The 20,595-nt window shown below is 42.0% G+C and overlaps 1 protein-coding gene across 3 annotated transcripts in view; it reads right to left on the bottom strand.

Moving 5' to 3' along the window:
* The window catches only part of vac14 (vac14 homolog (S. cerevisiae)), a 252,869-nt gene that overhangs the window by 226,610 nt on the left and 5,664 nt on the right, over window positions 1-20,595 (bottom strand). For all 3 annotated transcript variants that reach the window (XM_078400593.1, XM_078400595.1, XM_078400594.1), the window contains exons 3-5: window positions 9,497-9,647; window positions 6,024-6,191; window positions 4,223-4,285 (exon numbers count right to left, since the gene is read on the bottom strand). In XM_078400593.1, coding sequence (XP_078256719.1) covers window positions 4,223-4,285; window positions 6,024-6,191; window positions 9,497-9,647 — 382 coding nt within the window. The remainder of the gene's footprint in view (window positions 1-4,222; window positions 4,286-6,023; window positions 6,192-9,496; window positions 9,648-20,595) is intronic.

Below are 20,595 nucleotides of genomic sequence, written 5' to 3'. Positions count from 1 at the left end.
TAAGTTTGCACTGCATGAAATATTCTGGCACCCATCCAAGATACAAGATATCTTTATTTGTCATCCAAAAAACAAGTTTTTTGGACGAAATTCAGTCACCCACAGTCCAACAATAAAAGTATTAAAATAGGCAAATTACACACTAAAAGCATTAAAATAGGCAAATTACACAACCCCAACCAACACACAAAAAAAAGAAACATCCATCACAGTGAGTCTCCTCCAGTCCTCTCCTCACTGTGATGGAAGGCCACAATGTCTTTTCCCTTCCCCTGCCGTCTTCTCCCACGGTCAGGTTGTTGTGGTTGCAGGCCGCGCCGGACGGTGGAAGGTCCGCAGCGGGCCGACCGAAGCCCATCCATCTGTGGGAGATGATGGTGCGGCTTGGCGTTGTCCTGCTTGGAGAGGGGGATTTTTCAGTGTCCTCTCCATTTGATTTGGCCGCTGAGCCTGGGCAGGTAAATGGGAATACAAACTTGCCCAGCATCTGTATTCGCCTCTCGACCTAATAGGCTGATTCCAGAGGAATGGAGTGGCTGCTACATCTGGGACCTATTCGGTTGCAGGAGTTGCCAGAAGGAAGACATACGAGGGATCAGCCGACCGTCTCTAGGGACTCCAGCTCCAGTGCCTTTGGCTCTCCTGAGCCTTACCCACAAGGCAGCGGGGTGCTATTTAACCCATTGTTGGGACCTGGTTGATGGTTCTTCTGCAGTTGTATAGCGCCCTGGTAAGACCACATCTGGAGTATTGTGTACAGTTTTGGTCTCCTAATTTGAGGAAGGACATCCTTGTAATTGAGGCAGTGCAGCGTAGGTTCACGAGATTGATCCCTGGGATGGCGGGACTGTCATATGAGGAAATATTGAAAAGACCAGGCTTGTATTCACTGGAGTTTAGAAGGATGAGAGGGGATCTTATAGAGACATATAAAATTATAAAAGGACTAGATGCAGGAAAAATGTTCCCAATGTTGGGGGAGTCCAGAACCAGGGGCCACAGTCTTAGAATAAAGGGGAGGCCATTTACAACTGAGGTGAGAAGGAACCTTTTCATTTGAGAGTTGTGAATTTATGGAATTCTCTGCCACAGAGGGTAGTGGAGGCTAAATCGCGGGATGAATTTAAGAGAGAGTTAGATAGAGCTCTAGGAGCTCGTGGAATCAAGGGATATGGAGAGAAGGCAGGCACGGGTTACCGATTGTGGATGATCAGCCATGATCACAATGAATGGCGGTGCTGGCTCGAAGGGCCGAATGGCCTCCCCCTGCACCTATTTTCTACGTTTCTATGTCAGGACGTGTCCACACGCCGGTGGGCCTGCACGTCACATCTCTAGGAGCCAGAGTTCCTCTGAAATCCCCGCGCAGTTTTGCTTGGGACTGAAGGTGGCCCCAGTTACCATGTGTTGCCACTGCGAGAGTCTTGAGCCAGCGGCATCTGGATTTATACCAGGGCACAGGACCACTATATACCACTACCAAAAGCATTGAATCACAGCACTCCTACGCTTTGTTCATAATAGCTGGGGACTTCAACCAGGCCAACCTCAAGAGTGTGTTACCAAATGTTATCAGCACATCTTGTGTCCCCCCCAGTCGCCCAAACACCCTGGGCCACTGCTACAAAATCAAAGATGCCTCGCATATTATGCCCCGATTTCATTTAAAAAATCTGACCACCCGGGTGTGCTTCTAGTTCAGTTTAGTTTATTGTCACCTGTACCGAGGTACAGTGAAAAGCTTTTGTTGCGTGCTCACCAGTCAGCAGAAAGACAATACATGATCACCCCCTACTTGCAAGCAAAAACAGAAAGTTGTGCAGAGCTGGTTTGAGAAAACAGGTGAGATCCATCATGATTGCTTTGAGTCAGTGAACTGTTGTGTCAGTGGCTACAATGTGAGCCGCAACAATGGCCGCGCCAACTGATGATGGCGGGCTCACTGGTACAGACCAGCGGCAATTGGCACTTAGTTTTAGGGTGCAACAACACAAAATGCTGGAGTAACTCAGCAGTCTAAGTCATTCTGAAGAAGGATCCCGACGTCACCCATCCATATTCTCCAGAGATGCGGCCTGACTGGCTGAGTTACTCCAGCACTTTGGGTCCCTTTGTGTATTAAGCATCATCTGCAGTTCTTTGTTTCAACTACATATAATGATAATACCTTACTCGGTTATAGCGGACAATTGGCAATAACAGGCACCATTCCCCCACCTCCCCCCACCCCCCTGGTCCATCATAGCAAGAGTTTATTGTAATTCTCAACTGTCGCCTCGTGCTATACTCACTGTACACTCACGACCATGCAGACAAACTCTGCTCTCTCTCCATTTACATGTTTGCACATCAGGGGAGAGAGAGGAGTAATAGAATAGAATAATGGTGGAGGGTAGAGTTTGGGCAAGAGGTGGAATGAGATCAGGGGGTCTGTATATCGTTGGATCCTGAGAGGAAAGGAAATTGCAAAACACAAAACATTGCAAGAAAATACTTATTATTTTATAATGTGGTCATTTTCTTGTTGACCCTGTAACAGTTCTAGTTGTTTTGCTCTTCTATATATTTGTGACATGTTAATTTAAACGAGACAAGGCTCAAATATTAGTTATTATATCTTCAAACAAAAACTTTAAATATTTTAAAGAGTCTAAGTACACTGCACAGAACATGACCAAAATTGGGAGATGAAGGGGTCTGTTGAATTGAACAGAAATGTTCAAATGGGCTTTACTTCTAAAAATATACAGATTGTATGCATCACAAGAGGTGTTCTGGAAAAACTCCTTCATGAGCAATCCCCTCCCCTTCAGGAAGAACATCAACAGAGTGCAAGGATTTACTACTGCGGTACCTGGGTTGGGGGACCTCAGTTATACAGATTGATCGAAAAGCTCACACTGTTCTCCTTAGAGTAGAGAAAGTTCAGATAAAATCATGGCACTCAAAACCATGAAAGACTTCAATCCAGTGGGCAAGGAGAAATATCCCATCAAAAGAGTTAACTGAAAAAACTAGATGGAAAGTATTTGGCAAAGAGCAAGAAATGTGATTAAATATTTTTAGTGCAATATAATCTAAAATGTAAACACAAGAGACTGCAGATGCTGGAAATTTGAGCAGAAAAAAAAGTGCTGGACGAACTCAGCTCATCAGGCAACATCTGTGCAGAGGATGGACAGACAATGTTTTGGTCGGAACCCTTCTTCAGACTGAGAGACATGGGGGGGTGAAACTTTGAAAAGAGAGATGGGAGTGGGGCAAAGCCTGGCAAGTGATAGGTGGATATAGGTGAAGGGCAGTGATTGTCAGATGGGTGAAGATATTGACAAAGTCTAGAGACAAAAGGGATGGCAGATAAGGAAAGAAGAGGAACAAGATGCAAAGCCGGAGGGATATGGTAGATGAGGACGGGGATCCAAAATGTACTGCCTTAAACAATGGTGTAATAGATTCAATTGTAATCAAACTGGAAGTAGATAAATACTTAAAAGCCATGGGAACTAAATAGATCGCTGATGCAATCAGCCACCTGATGCCAAATGGTCTCCATGTATTGTGAGATTTCAGGACTAGTTGAGAACAGCTGAGCTTAACCATGCCAATTTGGTGTGGAGAAAGGGTCCTCTAACTTAGAAACAAGTGTAATGAGACAGAATCTCAACAACCACCTGTCTTGAGAAACCTATTAACCTCTATCACCCACAAATATTCCTTCAAATTACAAACTGATGGTGAATTAATTTGACTGACATTGCAGAGAGTTATATTGAAAATAAGCACTTTTTCATTTCTGACTTAATTATCCCACTGGAACACAAACACACAATAAATGTGTTATTACTTGCATGGCCCAGCTCCTTTTGAATAAATTAAGTGCTCCATTATTTATACGTTTCACAAGATGTAATGTGCACCAGATACACTGAACATGAATCTTCATGTTTTAAACACGGGGCACAGAGGCGGTTGTGATGATTGCATAACTCTACAAGGTGCCATGTCATGCGGACGTTCTGTGTTTAATTGGTGTTCTTTAACCTTGATCAATCCCAATCAGAATAGTTACACAATTTCCCAATCAGGAAACATACGGAGACAAATTATTTTTGGGTAGAAATTCAAATTGTTGATTGTGACTCTTCATGCAAAGTACCCATTTGTAATCTGCTCAAAATCTAATGCAGCATAACATCTGACCATTGCGAGTGGAGATGCTTACCTTTAATAACCGGTCCAGTAACTCAGAGCCACTCTTAACATTTGGATCTGGATCAGCAGCCAACTGTGTACACAAAACACAACCAACATAACTCAGAGCAAATAGCACCAAACACAGGCCCTTAATGTCTGTGCTGAACTTGATGCCAATACCATCTCCTATCTACCTGCACATAATCCATATCTCTCCATTTCCAAATGTCTATCCAAAAGTCTCTTAAATACCACTATCATAACTGCTTCAACCACCACCCCCAGCAGTGCATTCCAGGCACTTACTGTCTTCTGCGTGAAAAGAAACTCGCACTGCATATCTCCTTTAAACTTTGCCCCTCTCATCTTAAAGCTATGCTCTCAAGTATTTCATTTTTCCATCCTTGAGAAAGGTTCTGTCTCCCCCATCTATGCGTTTCATAATTTAGATTTACTTCTACCAGATCTCCCCGCAACCTCTGGTGTTTCAGAGAAAATAATCCAGGTCTTTCCAACCTCTCTCTGTAGCTCACGCCTCCTAATCCAGGCATCACTCTGGTAAACCACTGCACTCTTTCCAAAGTCTCCTCAAGCCTTCCTGTAATGGGGTGACCAGACAGCACCCAATGCGGCCTAACCAAAGTCCTATAATTTAAGATTCTAATGAACTGCAGTCGCCTGGCAGAACTCAAAGCGGGTATTCTTGGATCCATAAGTACTAACTTCTGTTAGACTGTTAATGACACCATATTCTCTCTTAGTTGCTAATTGGAAATCGGCTAATGGAACTGTAATTATTTGTTCTGCTTCAGGTGAGTAAGACATAGCTCAGCAATTTTCCAAAATGAGTGTTGTAGCTGTACTTAAAACAACCTGCTCTAAGAACCAAGCATTCACAATACAATAGCTGGAATGCTGTTGACACAGTTTCAGGTCTATCGCGTGTTCTGCCTTTTCTTGATAGTAGACAATAGACAATAGGTGCAGGAGGAGGCCATTCGGCCCTTCGAGCCAGCACCGCCATTCAATGTGATCATGGCTGATCATTCTCAATCAGTACCCCGTTCCTGCCTTCTCCCCATACCCCCTGACTCCGCTATCCTTAAGAGCTCTATCCAACTCTCTCTTGAATGCACTTGTTTGGCTTATTAATACTCCTTTCATAGACAATGAGAGCAGTGGGTCGGTCATTCAGCCCCTCAGCCTGCTCCACCGTTCTCCTCGACCATCTATCTCAATAGTACCCTCACTTCTACAACTGATGCCTTTTTGCATCTAGGAATTTATCTACATTAACAATATTCAACACCTGGCCTCTGCAGCTCTCAAGGGTGGAGAACTCCAGATTGAATACACTGAGTGGATAAATTTCTCCGCATTTCAATCCCAAATCTCTTGTTCTGCAACCCGAGAGTGTGAATGTCCTTTTCTTGATGTGCCAATCATCGAGCACCATCCCCAATAATGTGCAGGGCTACGGAGCTCTACTCTGATCCACAGGCCAGGATGCTTTTGCACCTCTGCTTCTACTGAACCGCACACATGTTGGTTCAATAAACCGGCCTCTCTTATTTCAATAATCAGAGGAGAAAGGCAGAAATGTGCTGAAAGGCAAAGGATGGACCATCCACATGCATTTTATTGAGCAACATCATTGGCGATACCTTTCGCTGTCCCTCATGCTGTATAAACAGGGCAGCTATGATAAGTGCACAAAAGGGTGATTATACTTTACAAAATTAACTAGCTCCCTTGCTGCCTCAAGTACAGCAGCAGCAAGAGCAGCTTGCATTTTTGATTACATATAGACTAAAAGAAGCCCCAATTACCTTGCTGAGTCCATTGAACAGGACATTGAAGTGCGGAAGAACGGAGCCCCTGGCCACCTTCACGATGTTGTACAGAGCCTCGCAGGCGTAGTAACGCAATCGGCTATCAGCATCATTGAAACATGTCAAAACAGGTTCAATCAATTCCTTCAGATACAAACCGGAATCCTGCAGGGAAAATAGATACATATTGAACACCCTCACTGAATGCTTTGGGAATGCAGGATTGAACACAAGGCTTTCAATTTTTGCTCTCTGATGGCATTGTAGCAGAATTCCAGTCTGCCAGATGTCCCTTGCTACAGCATTAAACTGTTTTCTCCTCCTGATGACAAAGTATCCCGTCAGGGAAACAAACAAACTCAGACTGATCTTTCACACTACTACCTACCACATCCCAACCGAGTTTAGTATTAGCTGCAGTTGTCCTTGCTGTCCGTAAGCTTTCCTGTGAAAGTGATCAGTGGAAGATTCAGGAATTGAACCCTTTGTCAAGTGATGCAGCAAAGACGAGTTATTTGCAATGTTCGAGAGCTGACATCCTCAATACCGTCCCTGCCAATGAATATACTGAACTTTATCAACTTTACGTTACCATTCCATCCTTACAACAGGCAGCATCACACCCATATCCAATTTTGTTATCCTCCATTCAGCTCCTGCCTCCCAGTGCTCTGCCCAACATTCTGCCTACATATGATTACCCAACAAAACCTCCCCAAACAAAACATCTCGCCTGTAATCATGCCTGACCCTGCTTGCACCCGGCAGCATTATACCCATTATACCCAAACCCTTGCCTGCAGGGTTCTTGCAGTTCCCTGCTTGTACTTTCATGTCCAGCCCCCGATTGTGCTTAGGTCCGATGCCTGCCCCTGTTGTGCATTGTTATCTCAAATATGCCCCTTTTATATGGTGTAGCAATACATCCAACCCATCCTTTGCACTGCCGCACCCATCACCATCTATGTCCTACAGCATCTCAGCCAAACTTCCAACCACATCAGCATCACATCCTATATCCACACACTGTTGTTATACTCTTTGGTACTGAACGTTGGGCATTTGGGCCCAAGAAATAGCAAATGGAGTTTAATCTGGACATGCAAGGTGTGTTGCACTTGGGGAGTTAAAATGCAAGAGAAAAGCATACAGTAAATGTCAGGACCAAAGGAACATTGATGGACAGAGTTCAAATACCAGAAGGGCATCAATTTAAAGTGAGAGGTGGAACGTTTAAAGGAGATGTGCAAGGCTAATGATAGGTGCTTGGATAGGTGCAGGGGAGGTAGTAGAAGCAGATAAGAGTAACATTTAAGATGCATTTTGATGGACACATGAACAGGCAACACGTGGAGGAATATAGATCATATGTAGCCAATTCAAGTTTAAATTGGCATCATGGTTGGCACAGACAACGTGGCCTGAAGGGTCTGTCCTGAATTGTTCCACAATCCATGACAAGCCCTTATCAGCAAGAGGCTCAGTAGTTGGATTCAAACCAGCTGTGACTAAAAGGAAGATAAGCAAAAATCATCAGATAGATGTCATGGAAGGAGAGAGAGCTGGTCCAGGAATAATGCACGTACTGGTGAGAGGTAGTCTATTATCAATAGAAGTTCCCTTTCTTAAAAAAGATAAAACAGATTTCAGCTTACCTAACATTTTTCAGTACATGATTGTAACATACTGTAGATTTCACTCAAACATCAAACATCAATATGAATTTGCTATTTAATCCAAGACTCATACTACTAAATCTGAACTTCTGTTAAATAGTTTAAACCATTCCCACAAAATATATATTACAATGCTTACTTCCTCCACTGAACTGCTCATATCTCTAACAATGCTAACTATTATCTGGAATTATTGTTAATACTAAGTTAGAAAAGCACTGTAATCCAGCTGAAAGTAAAAAGTATTTTTGTACCAACGTCTTCAGGTATTCCCATTTTGCAGCAACAACCCAGCCTCTGCAGTTATCTCCACCCCTCTCTCTCCCACCTGATGCTGTTCACCCCTCATTACCGTGATCCATCTATTGCATGCCAGCTCTTGTCCCACCACCACTCCCACTTTCTCATACTAGCCATCCATCGTCCACTCTTTCAGTCCAGAGGAAGGGACTTTATACATTGACTGTCCATTATCCTTCACAGATGCTGCCTGACCCACTGAGCTCCTCCAATAGTTTGATTTTTGATCCATATCAGCTTTTTGGGGTCCTATTGTTACTTTACAGGCTGCACTCAGTAACTCCACTTTTAACCTTGCAGCATTCACTATCCTAGTCGATGTTTTACTAAAGGATAGCAAGATGCAAAGAATCGAGCACATGATTCTCTGGTTTCACTGCAGATTCTACTATGAAATTCTTCTCTACTGCACATCAAGGACCAGACGAAGCTCAAACTATAAGTCAACGCTGGGAGAATATTACACTAATTACAAGCTTCATTAATCCCTGCAGTCATTATTGGGAGCAGTAAAAATGCATGCAGAGTTGCCTTTCAGCTTCTCTTTGCAAAAGGTATCAAATCTGGAACTAACTCTCTCCAAAGTCTGTTGGATAAGTCAGATGAAGATGACCATGTGTTGAGTTTATTTGCTGAGTTAAGGTTTTAAGAAGTAAGGAATTGCATGGATGAAAAGTAGGGTGCAAATCAGCCACAGTCTAATTATCAAACTTGAGAGGCTGGGTAGCTTGCTCCTTGCAGTACATCTGGTCCAATTGTCTACAAATCGTCTGTTAAGACATTATCCCCACAAGGGGAATCTTTTCCATGCTGTTGCAGAGAAGAGGAAAGGAGGAGTGAGAAAACAAAACCCAAAGAGATGTGTATTTAAATTGGACAGTTGGCCATTCTTTCACAAGAACTTAGCTGAACATGAGGATGACAACGAAGACCATTGAAATGATTAAGATATCAAAATTCCTACATGGAACTGCCATGGATTTACGAACCTCAACTCAGTACATTAAATAACTTTAGATGGTACAAAATGGCATTCTATGTTCTTCAGAGCTAGTCATATAATTAAAGAAGTGTGTTTGCAATGTTATTGGTAAGGGGATTGAAATCAATAATCTATTGTACTCAAATGGCATTTGTTATTACATGCTGAAGTTCATGAGGCCTCACCCTCATAAACAAACACCCCACACTATTGTACTAAAAATAGTGCAGGAGGAAATCAGCAGGTCAGACAACATCTGCAAAGGAAATGAAAACATTTTGGGGTGGGATCTTCTTCTAGCTCAAGATTGCTCAAGATTGCAGCATCTGCAGTCTCCTGTCCCCAGGGTAGTAGAACAGCAAATAGTAGCATTAGTGTTGGATGCATGAAACATCTCCAGTGAAAGGCCTGAAAGAATATTAACAAAGAATTATCCAGCTGAAGGAGTTTAAATGAGCTTGAATCGTTCCAGTACACTATCATTAGTTGATCACAAGATAAGCAAAACCCACCTTGCCAAGAGCGATGGAGCAGGCGGCAAGACCAATCAGCCCACCCTTGCGGCTGTGAGGATGTTGTGACAGTGCAAACTCTTGCGACAGGATCTGGATTACATGTTTTATCTGCCCAATGTTATTCTGTGCAACAAATTCTCGCACCAACCTGAACAAGGACAAAAATCAAGATTAATCAATCATAAAGGAACCATTGTTAGCTATTCCTCCACTCATATCCTCCCTCCCTAAAGTGCTGATTTTGCTTTAAGGTATGGATTTACTGTCCAGTGAAGCCGTCCACTTCAGATGCTCAAATACCACATGATTATGAATGTTCACATTTTCTAGAGTCTCTCAATGGGTCATGATTGTCAGATGTTGTTTTGCGGGGCAAGCTGGTGGACGACCTGAGAGTTCATCCACCACCCTAAACAGTTATTCGCTACACCACCGTTGCAGTTTCCCCTATAAGTGTGTACCTTTCACAAAATGTAGATTGACACAAAAAGCTGGAGTAACTCAGGCCCAGTCTGAAGAAGGGTCTCGATCTGAAACGTCACCCATTCCTTCTCCCCAGAGATGCTGCCTCTCCAGCTGAGCTACTCCAGCTTTTTGTGTCTATCTTCGGTTTAAACCAGCATCTGCAGTTCCTTCTTACACATTCACAAAACATACTCGGGTTACTCATCGAGGCTACTCCAATTGCACTTCCCAAATCTGCGACCTTGACCACCAAGAAGGGAAACAGTGACAAGCACATGGGAACGTCACAGTTTGAAATTTTCTATCCAAATTACCAATCATACTGACTGGGAAATATATCACTATTTCTTCATTGGCATTGGTTCTAAATCCCCCATACCCAACAACACCAGAGAGTTAGAGAGAGCTCTAGGGGCTAGTGGAATCAAGCGATATGGGGAGAAGGCAGGCACAGGTTACTGATTGTGGATGTTCAGCCATGATCACAATGAATGGCGGTGCTGGCTTGAAGGGCCAAATGGCCTCCTCCTGCACCTATTTTCTATGTTTCGAAATGTAACACTGTGATGAATGCAGCATTTCAGCAATGGAAACTACCGATGTTATGGTCCGGGCCACCATCTCCAGTACCCATGCTGTGATCACATTCAATTAGCTGCAATGGGTGGACCACGTATTCTGCACGCCCAGCACAGATATCCCAGAACACCCTTCCCCGGACTCCATCACAGCAAGAGATTCTCAGGAGGATGGCAAATATATTGAAAAAATATATTTAAAAAACTACAAAGCACCAAAGTACAATGAAACTCGCAAAACTGTATTTTAATCATGTTTAACAAATATATTTATTTCAATTGAAAATTGTCTGCTGTAAATATGAAATTATCCAAACTGAATAACCCTAAAATACATCAGAACAAGTTCATCTAAGCAAGTTTAGCATTCCCAGCCAAGTAGACCCGTTAAAAAACACTACTGCACCATTGGTATCTTAAGTGGCAATCCACTTAAATTTTTAGATAATCCTAATCAAAGAAAATGAACGAACCATAAGGCAGCGATAGCAGTTGGCAATATGCAGTGGGAAATGTTACCATTAAGAGAATGGAACATGAGATTGAAACATCTAGATATATTGGTCTATCATCTCCAGATATCCCAGAGTACTTTGAAGCCAAAACCAAACTTGGAAGCCTCGTATCTCTCATAAATGTTGATATTTCATACTTTTAAGCGGTGACCTCTAGTTCTAGATTCTCCCACGAGAGAATATCCACTCCATATCCATCCACTCACATCCCTCGGGATTTTAGATTTCAATCGAGTCCCCTCCTACTTTGTCTAATCTTTCCTTTTAAGATGGGCATGTCATTGTAGGTATCCAACGAATAAAGCACAAGGAAAAATCAAGGCCTAGTCAGAAATAGGTTTATGCTTTTTTGATCAGGGAAACATAACTACAGTGCTCAGAAAGGATATTCTTGGGAGATCATAATTGAGGATAAATGGGTATAACTTAGAAATGGGAAGGGAATAATCACTTTGAAGGGATTGCAATATAAGTCCCCCAGTTGGTGGAGAGCAGATATGCAGGGTAATTGCAGGTTGCTGCAAAAATAATAGTCTAGTATTAGTGGGATATTTTAACTTCCCTTATATTGACTGAATCTCCCATAGTGTTAAGAGCTTGGATGGGGAGGTTTATTACAATGGTCCAAGAAAATTTCCTTAATCATTACATGGATTGGCCTACTAGAGAGGGCACGACAATGAACCTCCCTTAGGGAACAAGGAAGTTCAATGGGGGGCACTTTGGGACCAGTGAGCATAATTCTATTAGTTTTAAAGTGGTTATGGAGAAAAATAGGGATAACCCTCAAGTTAAGGTCCTAAATTAGGGCAAGCCCATTTTTGGAAGCATTAGACCATTGCATCTGCTTCCACCACCACCCCTGGCAGTGCATTCCAGGCTGCCAACACTCAGTGTTCAAAAAAACTTGTTCCATGCATCTCCTTCAAACTTTCCCTCTCTAACCTTAAAGCTGTGCCCTCTAGTCTTTGACATTTTCACCCTAGGAAAACGACTGATAATATACCCTATCTATGCCTTCCATAATATTACACTGGATACTTCTATCAAGTCCCCCTCAACTTCTGACGTTCATTAGGAAACAATCCATATTTGTCCAACCTCTCCCCATAGCCAATACCCTCTAATCTTGGCCGCATTCTGGTAAACCATTTCTACACCCTCTGAAAACATGTTCTTTCTCTCTTTCCATACACCCTGTTCCTAGTCTCCACATCCTTCCTGTAATTCCTCAGTCTCCACATCCTTCCTGCAATGGGGCAACCACACACAATGGGGCAGCTGCGCACAATACTCCAAACGCAGCCTAACAAAAGTTTTATGAAGCTACATCGTGATTTCTTAACTATTATACTCAATGCCCCAATCAATGAAGGAAAGCACAGCACGACCTTCTTTGCCACTATATCTAATTGCATTGCCACTTTCAAAGAGCTATGGACTAGGACCCCAAACTGTATACTTCCCCCTTACATTCGGTCTCTGAATGTGAAACACCTCGCACATGCTCAGATTAAACTCCATGCCATTTAACAAAGGCAAAGGCACAGCAAAGGAACAGGCCCTTCGGCCCACATTATCTATGTGGAACATAATGCCAAATTAATCCTCTGCCTACACTCGATCTATAATCTCTCAATTCCCTATATATATATATATATATATATATATATATATATATATATATATATATATATATATAGGGAATTGACCTTAATCCAAAATATATGGACAGTAAGAACAAGTTCAATATAAATACTGATTTTACCTGTATATTTCTGAACATGGAAAGATGAAAATCAACCAGAATTCCTGTCCGCGATCACAATTTATTGACACACCTTAGTAGTATCATGTGTGCATCTCCCATGAACTCACAATCCCATTGAACCACAATAAATCTCTCTCCCTAGCACATGACACTCAAACCCTCATGATATAGAATGCTTTCAAAAATAAGGCACTTCAAACAAGCTTGCAATATGAATTAGATTGATACATACAAAGCAACAAACATTAATAAATATGCTCCTCGCCCTATTTATCTTGCTTAAAGCTCATAGTGAATGAGGGGATTTCATCAGGGTACTGCGCTTCAACCAAATGGCAGGATCGTGAAATACAGTATGAGAATCCACCAATAGAAGGCATTTTTGTATATTAATACCAATATGCCTGGGTGTAGAGATAGAGACAACATTAATAACCAAAGTCATTGTAATACTGAATGAAAGTAGATTCTATTGTCATTTAAAATAATTCCAAACTAGGAACTAGCATCTAAGCTCAATACTCCAACCCAGAGGCAGAATTTTGAAAAGGTGACCATTATATTTCCTCAGAAACAAATGTCCATAATCATACATTTAAATAGTACCAATAATGGAAAACACCGACCATGGAACAAATGTGTGAAGATGATGAACAATCCAATGGAGGGAGATTAAAGATGCATTATCAAACATGGATTTTGAGGAAGAGGGAACAAAGCTTTGAGATGTGAATTACAGAGCTGAGTATATCATCGAGTGAAGGCACAAGTGCCTAAAGTGGACAAGGACAATGGGAGACCAAGAGATCAGAATTATGAGAAAGCAGACTTTTGTGGAATAGGGGGTGGATGGCAGAATAGACGTAGGGTAATCTATAATGAGAAGGAACTATGGGATAGAATGAGTCAATGAAAGAAATTAAAGCTAATCCAATATAAAAATCTACTGCTGAGTTTTTTTGTCTGCAATCATTGCATGCGACGACTAACAATTTTCAGGTTAATTGGTCAGAATTGCAAAGATTATACATTAGTACAGATTGGACAAATAGAATATTTGTTTTCCATTACTACTTCAAAATAAGCAATGCTAACCGTGATGACTGATTGCACATCTGAATTAAAGCAGTGCAAAGTGATGTGAAGGATGATGAGTGCACTCCAGAGCACAGGATTTCACAGCTGAAGGCACAGCTGCCAATGCTAGAGCAAGACAAGGAGACATTTAAAGAAAGGCCACATAAGAAGAGTGCAGAGATTTGGTGGTTGCAGTGTGGATAAGTGGTTGGTATTGACTACATGATACTACACCATCTCTAAAACAGCTTTTTTTCACCAATCCATTACCACTCTCTGTTGCCTACAGCAACCTTGTCATTTAATTTTTCTGGCCACTCGTCTTCCAGTCAACAAATATCACTGCTGTAATGCTACCCTTCTCTGCTGGAGAACCGATTTACTTGGAGACCTGACCCATGACTCAATCCATCTATATCAGAGAGATAAGGCACAAAAACAGACCTTTTGGCTCACTGAGTACATACTGACCATCAACCTTTCATTCACACTAATCCTACACTAATCCCATTTTTTAATAATCCTTCCTAGATACCACTAACCTACATTCTAGAGGCAGAGAGGGAAGCAAACACCTCTTTGAGGGGGAGGATATAAACACCTGGAGGAAACTCACAGGCTCTTGGGTACAACAGCGAGTTTCAGAGCTCAAAGTGGGAATTCCAGAGCTTCCCATGGCAGCTGAAAAGACAGCTGCAGAGGATGGAACAATTAAGATTGGGTACAAGCAAAAACCAAGGCTAAGAATTCTTAAGTCAAGACATTGGAGACAATTTAGGTCAGGTGTTACATGTAAACAGATCTTACTATGGAGGTTGTGATAGGGAATGGGATCCTACTTTTTTCTTCCCTCCCCCTCCTCTCCTTTGCTGAGGGAACCCCAAGCCACAGCTGTGCTCATTCATCAAGCCCTCTGTGCAGTTTTCGTGATCAGCATGGCTTAAAGTCAGACGACATGGTGCACATTAAATTTTTATTACTTTGAAACTTGATAAGTTTAAAACTGCTGCAAAAAGAGCCCAACATCTGGCAAACAGGAGAGGAGAGATACAAGACTGGTGATGAGGTGTAAAGGGGAGCACAGCTGGCAGGAATGCCAGCAGCCTGTTGAGTACAGGAAACATAACATGGTAGATGCAGGGATCTGACAACTCTTATGGCTGTAAGGGAAAGTGAGCATGTGGACTAATAGGATCCAAGGGACAGAGCAACACTGCTCAAAAGACAAATGATGTCCCTTCTTGGAATCAAATTGCACAAATGTTCTTCTTAATTCAGGGAATTTAGAAGATTGAAGAATATATCACTTGAGGCTTTTGAAGAATTTGAGTTGGCAGTTGCAATGAAAATATCTACTGGTGGAAAATTTACCTGGAGATAAATTAGGCAGCCTGGGCTGAAATGAGAATGCACTTTTTCCACACAAAGTAAAAGCAGAAATGTGAAACACTTTCCCTGAAAGGCAGACAATGGACACCATTTAAAGTGACTAAAGTTGCTAAATCTTTTGTTTGGTTTAAGATGCTATGGAACTACAAAGCAAAACAAAAACAGAAATTGCTGGAAATACCAAGGTTGGACAGCCTCTGTGAGCAAAACAGTTAATGTTTCAGGTAAAGATCTGTTTTCTCGCTCAGATGCGCTTTGATCTGCTGAGCATTCCCCGTATTTTCTGTTTTTAATTTCAGATTTACAGCATTTGCAGTTTAACTTTCGACTACAAACCAAAGACTAGTAGAGTCAAGAACAGAACAGCAATGATCTCGCTCAGTGGTTACCAATCTTTGAAAATGAAAGCCCTAAGTAAAATCCATGCCCCACCCACATGGGCCACCCTTAAATTTGGATTATCCTGGCACTCTCACGGATTGGCAGTCATACTGTGACTGCTGCAGCTGGAAGACCAAGTATGTTTTTATCTATTTAAAAAAATTTTGGTGATTTTTCTCACTGACCTAATATTTAAAAACCTTCCACATGGGTGTGAGATAGGGGGGATAAAATCCTATACTCTATATTGGTAACCACTGAACTAACCAAATAACAGAAACAATACTGAGCTAATTGATTTGCTCATATTTCTAAACCGTCAACTCTCTATCGGAGTAACTACATCGAAATACAAGATTCCTGTACTGCATCCCAGGATTAACCATCTTCAACTGCTTAATCACTGACCTTTGCTTCACCACAAGATCAGAAGTGTTTGCTAAAGATGGTATTATTCACTTCCACCGACTCCATTAGAGGCAGAAGTGGTCTGCAGCCAGCATCCGGCACGGTCCAGCTCAAGCTGGGACAGGTGTGAATAATTTGCTCTGCACAAACTCCAGGTAATGACGCGTCCAACAATGCAAAGTCCAATCATCCATCAATGATCAAATTCAAAGTTTGAAGAACTTAGAAACTTACTGCAGAAACTTATTTGGACCAGCCATGTAGCTACTGTGGCTACAAGAGGCTAAATACTCTTCAGCAGGTGATTCATCTTCTCATGCTCCAAAGCCTTTTCATCAGGCACAAAGCACAAGAAAGCCATGTGAGAGATTAATTCCTATACACCTGTATGAAGGCAGCTCCAATCTGTTCAAAAGCTCAGCACCACCTGTGAGAAGGTAGTCAAATCTACCAAATCAAAGTTTTGTCGTTTTTCTTTTGCAGTTTAGTTGAATACTGGAGATCAGTCACAACACTTTCTGAAGCAATCAAAATTACTCAAAGTGAAATTACTCAGAGCAAACTCTTAGCGTTCCATCACACGCCCTTCTGTTTTTCCAGCCTAATTCACATCCATTGTCTCTGCCCCCTCCCCCCACTATTGTCAGCCCATTGACCACTGCATCTCAGTTAAACTGGGACGGGTCAGCAATCCATATGCACATTGAAGCCAAGTGCAGTATTCTAAAAAATATATAAACTCTGCATGCTTGCCATTTATTGTTGGCATAGCATTTTATGAGTGAAAATTATTCCAAGAATCCCCCCCCCCCACCCATTTTTATATCAAGTAAACAAAAGTTCAAATTAGTTGAGTAGTAAATGTTTTATAGGACTGTAATTTCCATGCAGCACAATATTCTGCACTGCAGGTAAATTGGGTTTATTTAAGCTCGTCTGCTCATTTGAAACCAAAAATTCCCAAAAGGAAACACACCCCAAGGCACCTCCTTGTGCATTTTGCAACATTTAAAAAATTCTGATAAAAGCCTTCTCTTTTTTTAAACCAGGGACAATAACAGTCAATTCTGTCCTGAAAAACATTGATGTAATGAGCATGGAGCAGAAATTAAACTTTATAAGGCTGCTCTAACTCAAAGCTATAAAATCTGTGGACAGAGTTAATCTTTTAGCTTTCCTTTTCATATTCAGACCAAACAAAAAGTGCCTCAGATTACACTTACAGGTCTTCGTGGATATGACATGAAAAGCAGTAATAAATGGAAAAATATTCACAAGATTATGTAATTCAGGAAGTTATGTGCCATTCAAAAGACATTTATAAATCTATAGGGGAAGTTCAAGTTCTCTCAACGTGCCTGCAGTCTAAAATGTTTAAGGGGATCGGCTCTCAATCACTCACACGCTATCGTAAAAACGTCCTATGAATTTACAACTCTCCCTGGACAAGATATCCCACACCTGCCTAGAGGCAGAAAGCCTGCACCAATTGAGCCCAGTGGAGTGAGCCTTCAGTACTTTAGATTTGAGGGGCCCAGCAAGTGATGAGAAGGACAGTATTGTAGGAAAATAACTGCAGATGCTGGTACAAATCGAAGGTATCACAAAATGCTGGAGTAACTCAGCAGGTCAGGTAGCATCTAGGAGAGACGGAATGGGTGACGTTTCGGGTCGAGACCCTTCTTCAGACAGTATTCCTCCCTTTAAAATTCAGGATCATATGACAGCATAATAATCAACCATGCAGCCACTTCAAAACTTTTCACATTCAATTAGACCATTTTAAAAATATATATTATAGAATCAAATAAAAATTACAATGGAAATTGAATAATCAGAGTAATTGTAGTTTCAGTACAATAAAATCTTTCATTGAGTATTGGTGAAACTCAATTTTGTAAATCTATCAATCCATCCCTTCATTTACTGTTTTGAAATTGATCGAGCTTCCGCACCATTGTTAGGAAGTTGGACATTGCCCCACCCTATGAAACGCAGAAGAATTTCACTTCTTGCACTAGCTTTCCAGAGATACGGGATGCATCTCTCTGTGCAACCAGGACTCACCACGACAGACATGAGGTCGATAATACATCTGTGGTGATCTTGCAGCACGGTGATGCAACGGTAAAGTTACAGCCATACAGCGCCAGAGACTCGGGTTCAATCCTGACTATGGGTGCTGTCTGTAGCGAGTTTGTACATTCTTCCCATGACCTGCGTGGGTTTTTTCGGGGAGCTCTGGTTTCCTCCCAAACTCCAAAGACAGACAGGTTTGTAGGTTAATTGACTTGGTAAAGTTGTAAATTGTCCCTAGTGTGTAGGATAGTGTTAATGCATGGGGATCGCTGGTCGGAGTGGACTCGGTGGGCTGAAGTGCCTGTTTTCGTGCTGTATCTCTGAACTAAACTAAACTTTACTATCATGGTGCAAATAAAGTTTTATTTCCATGTCAAAATGATGCAAAGGACCTCCAAGTTTGTCAAAAACTATTTTTACATACACTTTCTCTTTCTGGGTTTCTGCACAACCGATCTCGATATTTTAATATCAAACGGCGGCTGTTACATAACAATATTGTCTATCTGCAGTAAAATTACATCACTGCCATTGGAAATAATTTGAATGCATGTCATTTTCACTGGCTAAAATCGTCCAGGCAGAGATATTGCCTGCAGCAAACCCAGGAGGCAAGGATGCAGAAAATCATACGTTTAGCCATTTTCCCATTTCGCCCAGTTGGAAGGTGACAGCTTAGTTCTGACCCACTGTGGATCACATTAAATTGGGTGGTTTTAAGTATGTGATAAAAGTATGTTTTAGTGTTTCTTGGTTTATGAGGGGGACTTGGGGGAAACTTTTTATCAATCTCTTACCTCGACAGAGATGCGATTTTCTCCGTATCAGATCTCGGTCCCCACTGCGGCCTAACGTTGAGGAGTTGACGGCCTATCCTGGTGACCGGCCCGGCGCTTCAAGCCGCGGGCACGGCGCGGACTTTAACATCGGGAGCTGCGATCCTTTGCCGAGGATCGACTGTGGAGAGCTCCATCCGCGGGACCTGTGGACTTTAACATCGGGAAGCTTGCGGTGTCTGGTAAGACCTCCAATGCCGCGGAGAGTTTGTCAACCGTCCTGATGCGGGAATTCGATCATCCCGACGTGAGGTCTTGGACAGTCGGCAGTGGCTACTGCGGATGGTTCAACAGAACCGACCGCGGGTGAACAACGAGGAAGATGATTGAAATTTATTACCTTCCATTACAGTGAGGAATGTGGAGTCTGCTGTGGTGGATGTTTATGTTAAATGTTATTTTATGTGGCTGGTCTGTCTTGTTGCTTTTTACTCAGTATGGCCGTATGCTAACTCAAATTTCACTGTACCTTAATTGGTACATGTGACAGTAAATTGAATCTTGAATCTTCTCACTTCTTGTTCTCTTGTCTGATCCTCCCATCATCAAATTCTCTTTTAAACCAAATATAGGTTGCTCGCAGCTTTACATTTATTCAACAACTGAGTATTAACAGGCCTAAGGTAGAACTTTACAACTATTTATAACTTACAAGGTTAAAAACAATCCCCCACCCCCTGATCGCAACCGAGCTCACACCATAACAGCCAATCTCCAAGGTTAGATGGAGATATATCTCAGCTTCTATCTTGGCAATTTCTCTCAGGATCATACACAGGGGTGGCACAGTGGCGCAGCAGTAGAGTTGCTATCTTACAGCGCCAGAGACCCAGGTTCGATCCTAACTATGGGTCCTGTCTGAACAGAGTTCTCCCTGTGACCACTTGGATCTTCTCCAGTTTCCTCCATCATTCCAAAGACATGCAGGTTTGTAGGTTAATTGGCTTTTGTAAATTGCCCCTAGTTTGTAGGATTAGAAACTCTGATAACATAGAACTCGTTGGTCGGCGTGGACTCGGTGGACCGAAAGGCCTGTTTAAATGCTGTACCCCTAAACTAAAAAAACTAAAGGGATATCAAGGGATATGGATCATGTGCGAGAAGATGATATTAAATTATTTTGGTATCGTGTTTGCCGCACACATTGTGGGTGGAAGGGCATATTTCTATGCTGTACCTTTCTCTATTCTATGTTTTATTTACAGCACATGCAGCTCATGTGTCTATGGCAATGCATTCAAGTAGTTCACCTCCAGTTACCATAAGAATTAATCTTCATCTCTCTTTATAGGTCAACCCCATCACATCAGAACAATTATTAATGATCACAGCAAGACTTCTGTACTTCTATAATGTGGCATTTTTGCAAAGCCCAAACTACCATGTGCCATCCTAACTGCTGGTACACCAGTAATCTTATTGTCCAGACATCAAAATGCTGGAGTACCTCAGCCGGTCTGGCAGCATCTCTGGACAGATGCTGCCTGACCCGCTGAGTTACTCCAGCATTTTGTGTCCACCTTCGATTTAAAGCAGCATCTGCAGTTCTTTCCTACACATTCTTATTGTCTATGTCTCAAGGATCAGCACCTCAGGA

This window comes from Rhinoraja longicauda, chromosome 6 (assembly GCF_053455715.1).
Source record: "Rhinoraja longicauda isolate Sanriku21f chromosome 6, sRhiLon1.1, whole genome shotgun sequence".
NCBI lineage: Eukaryota > Metazoa > Chordata > Chondrichthyes > Rajiformes > Arhynchobatidae > Rhinoraja > Rhinoraja longicauda.
Note: the sequence above shows the minus strand (reverse complement) of the source record. Positions and strands in the feature narration are given on the sequence as shown.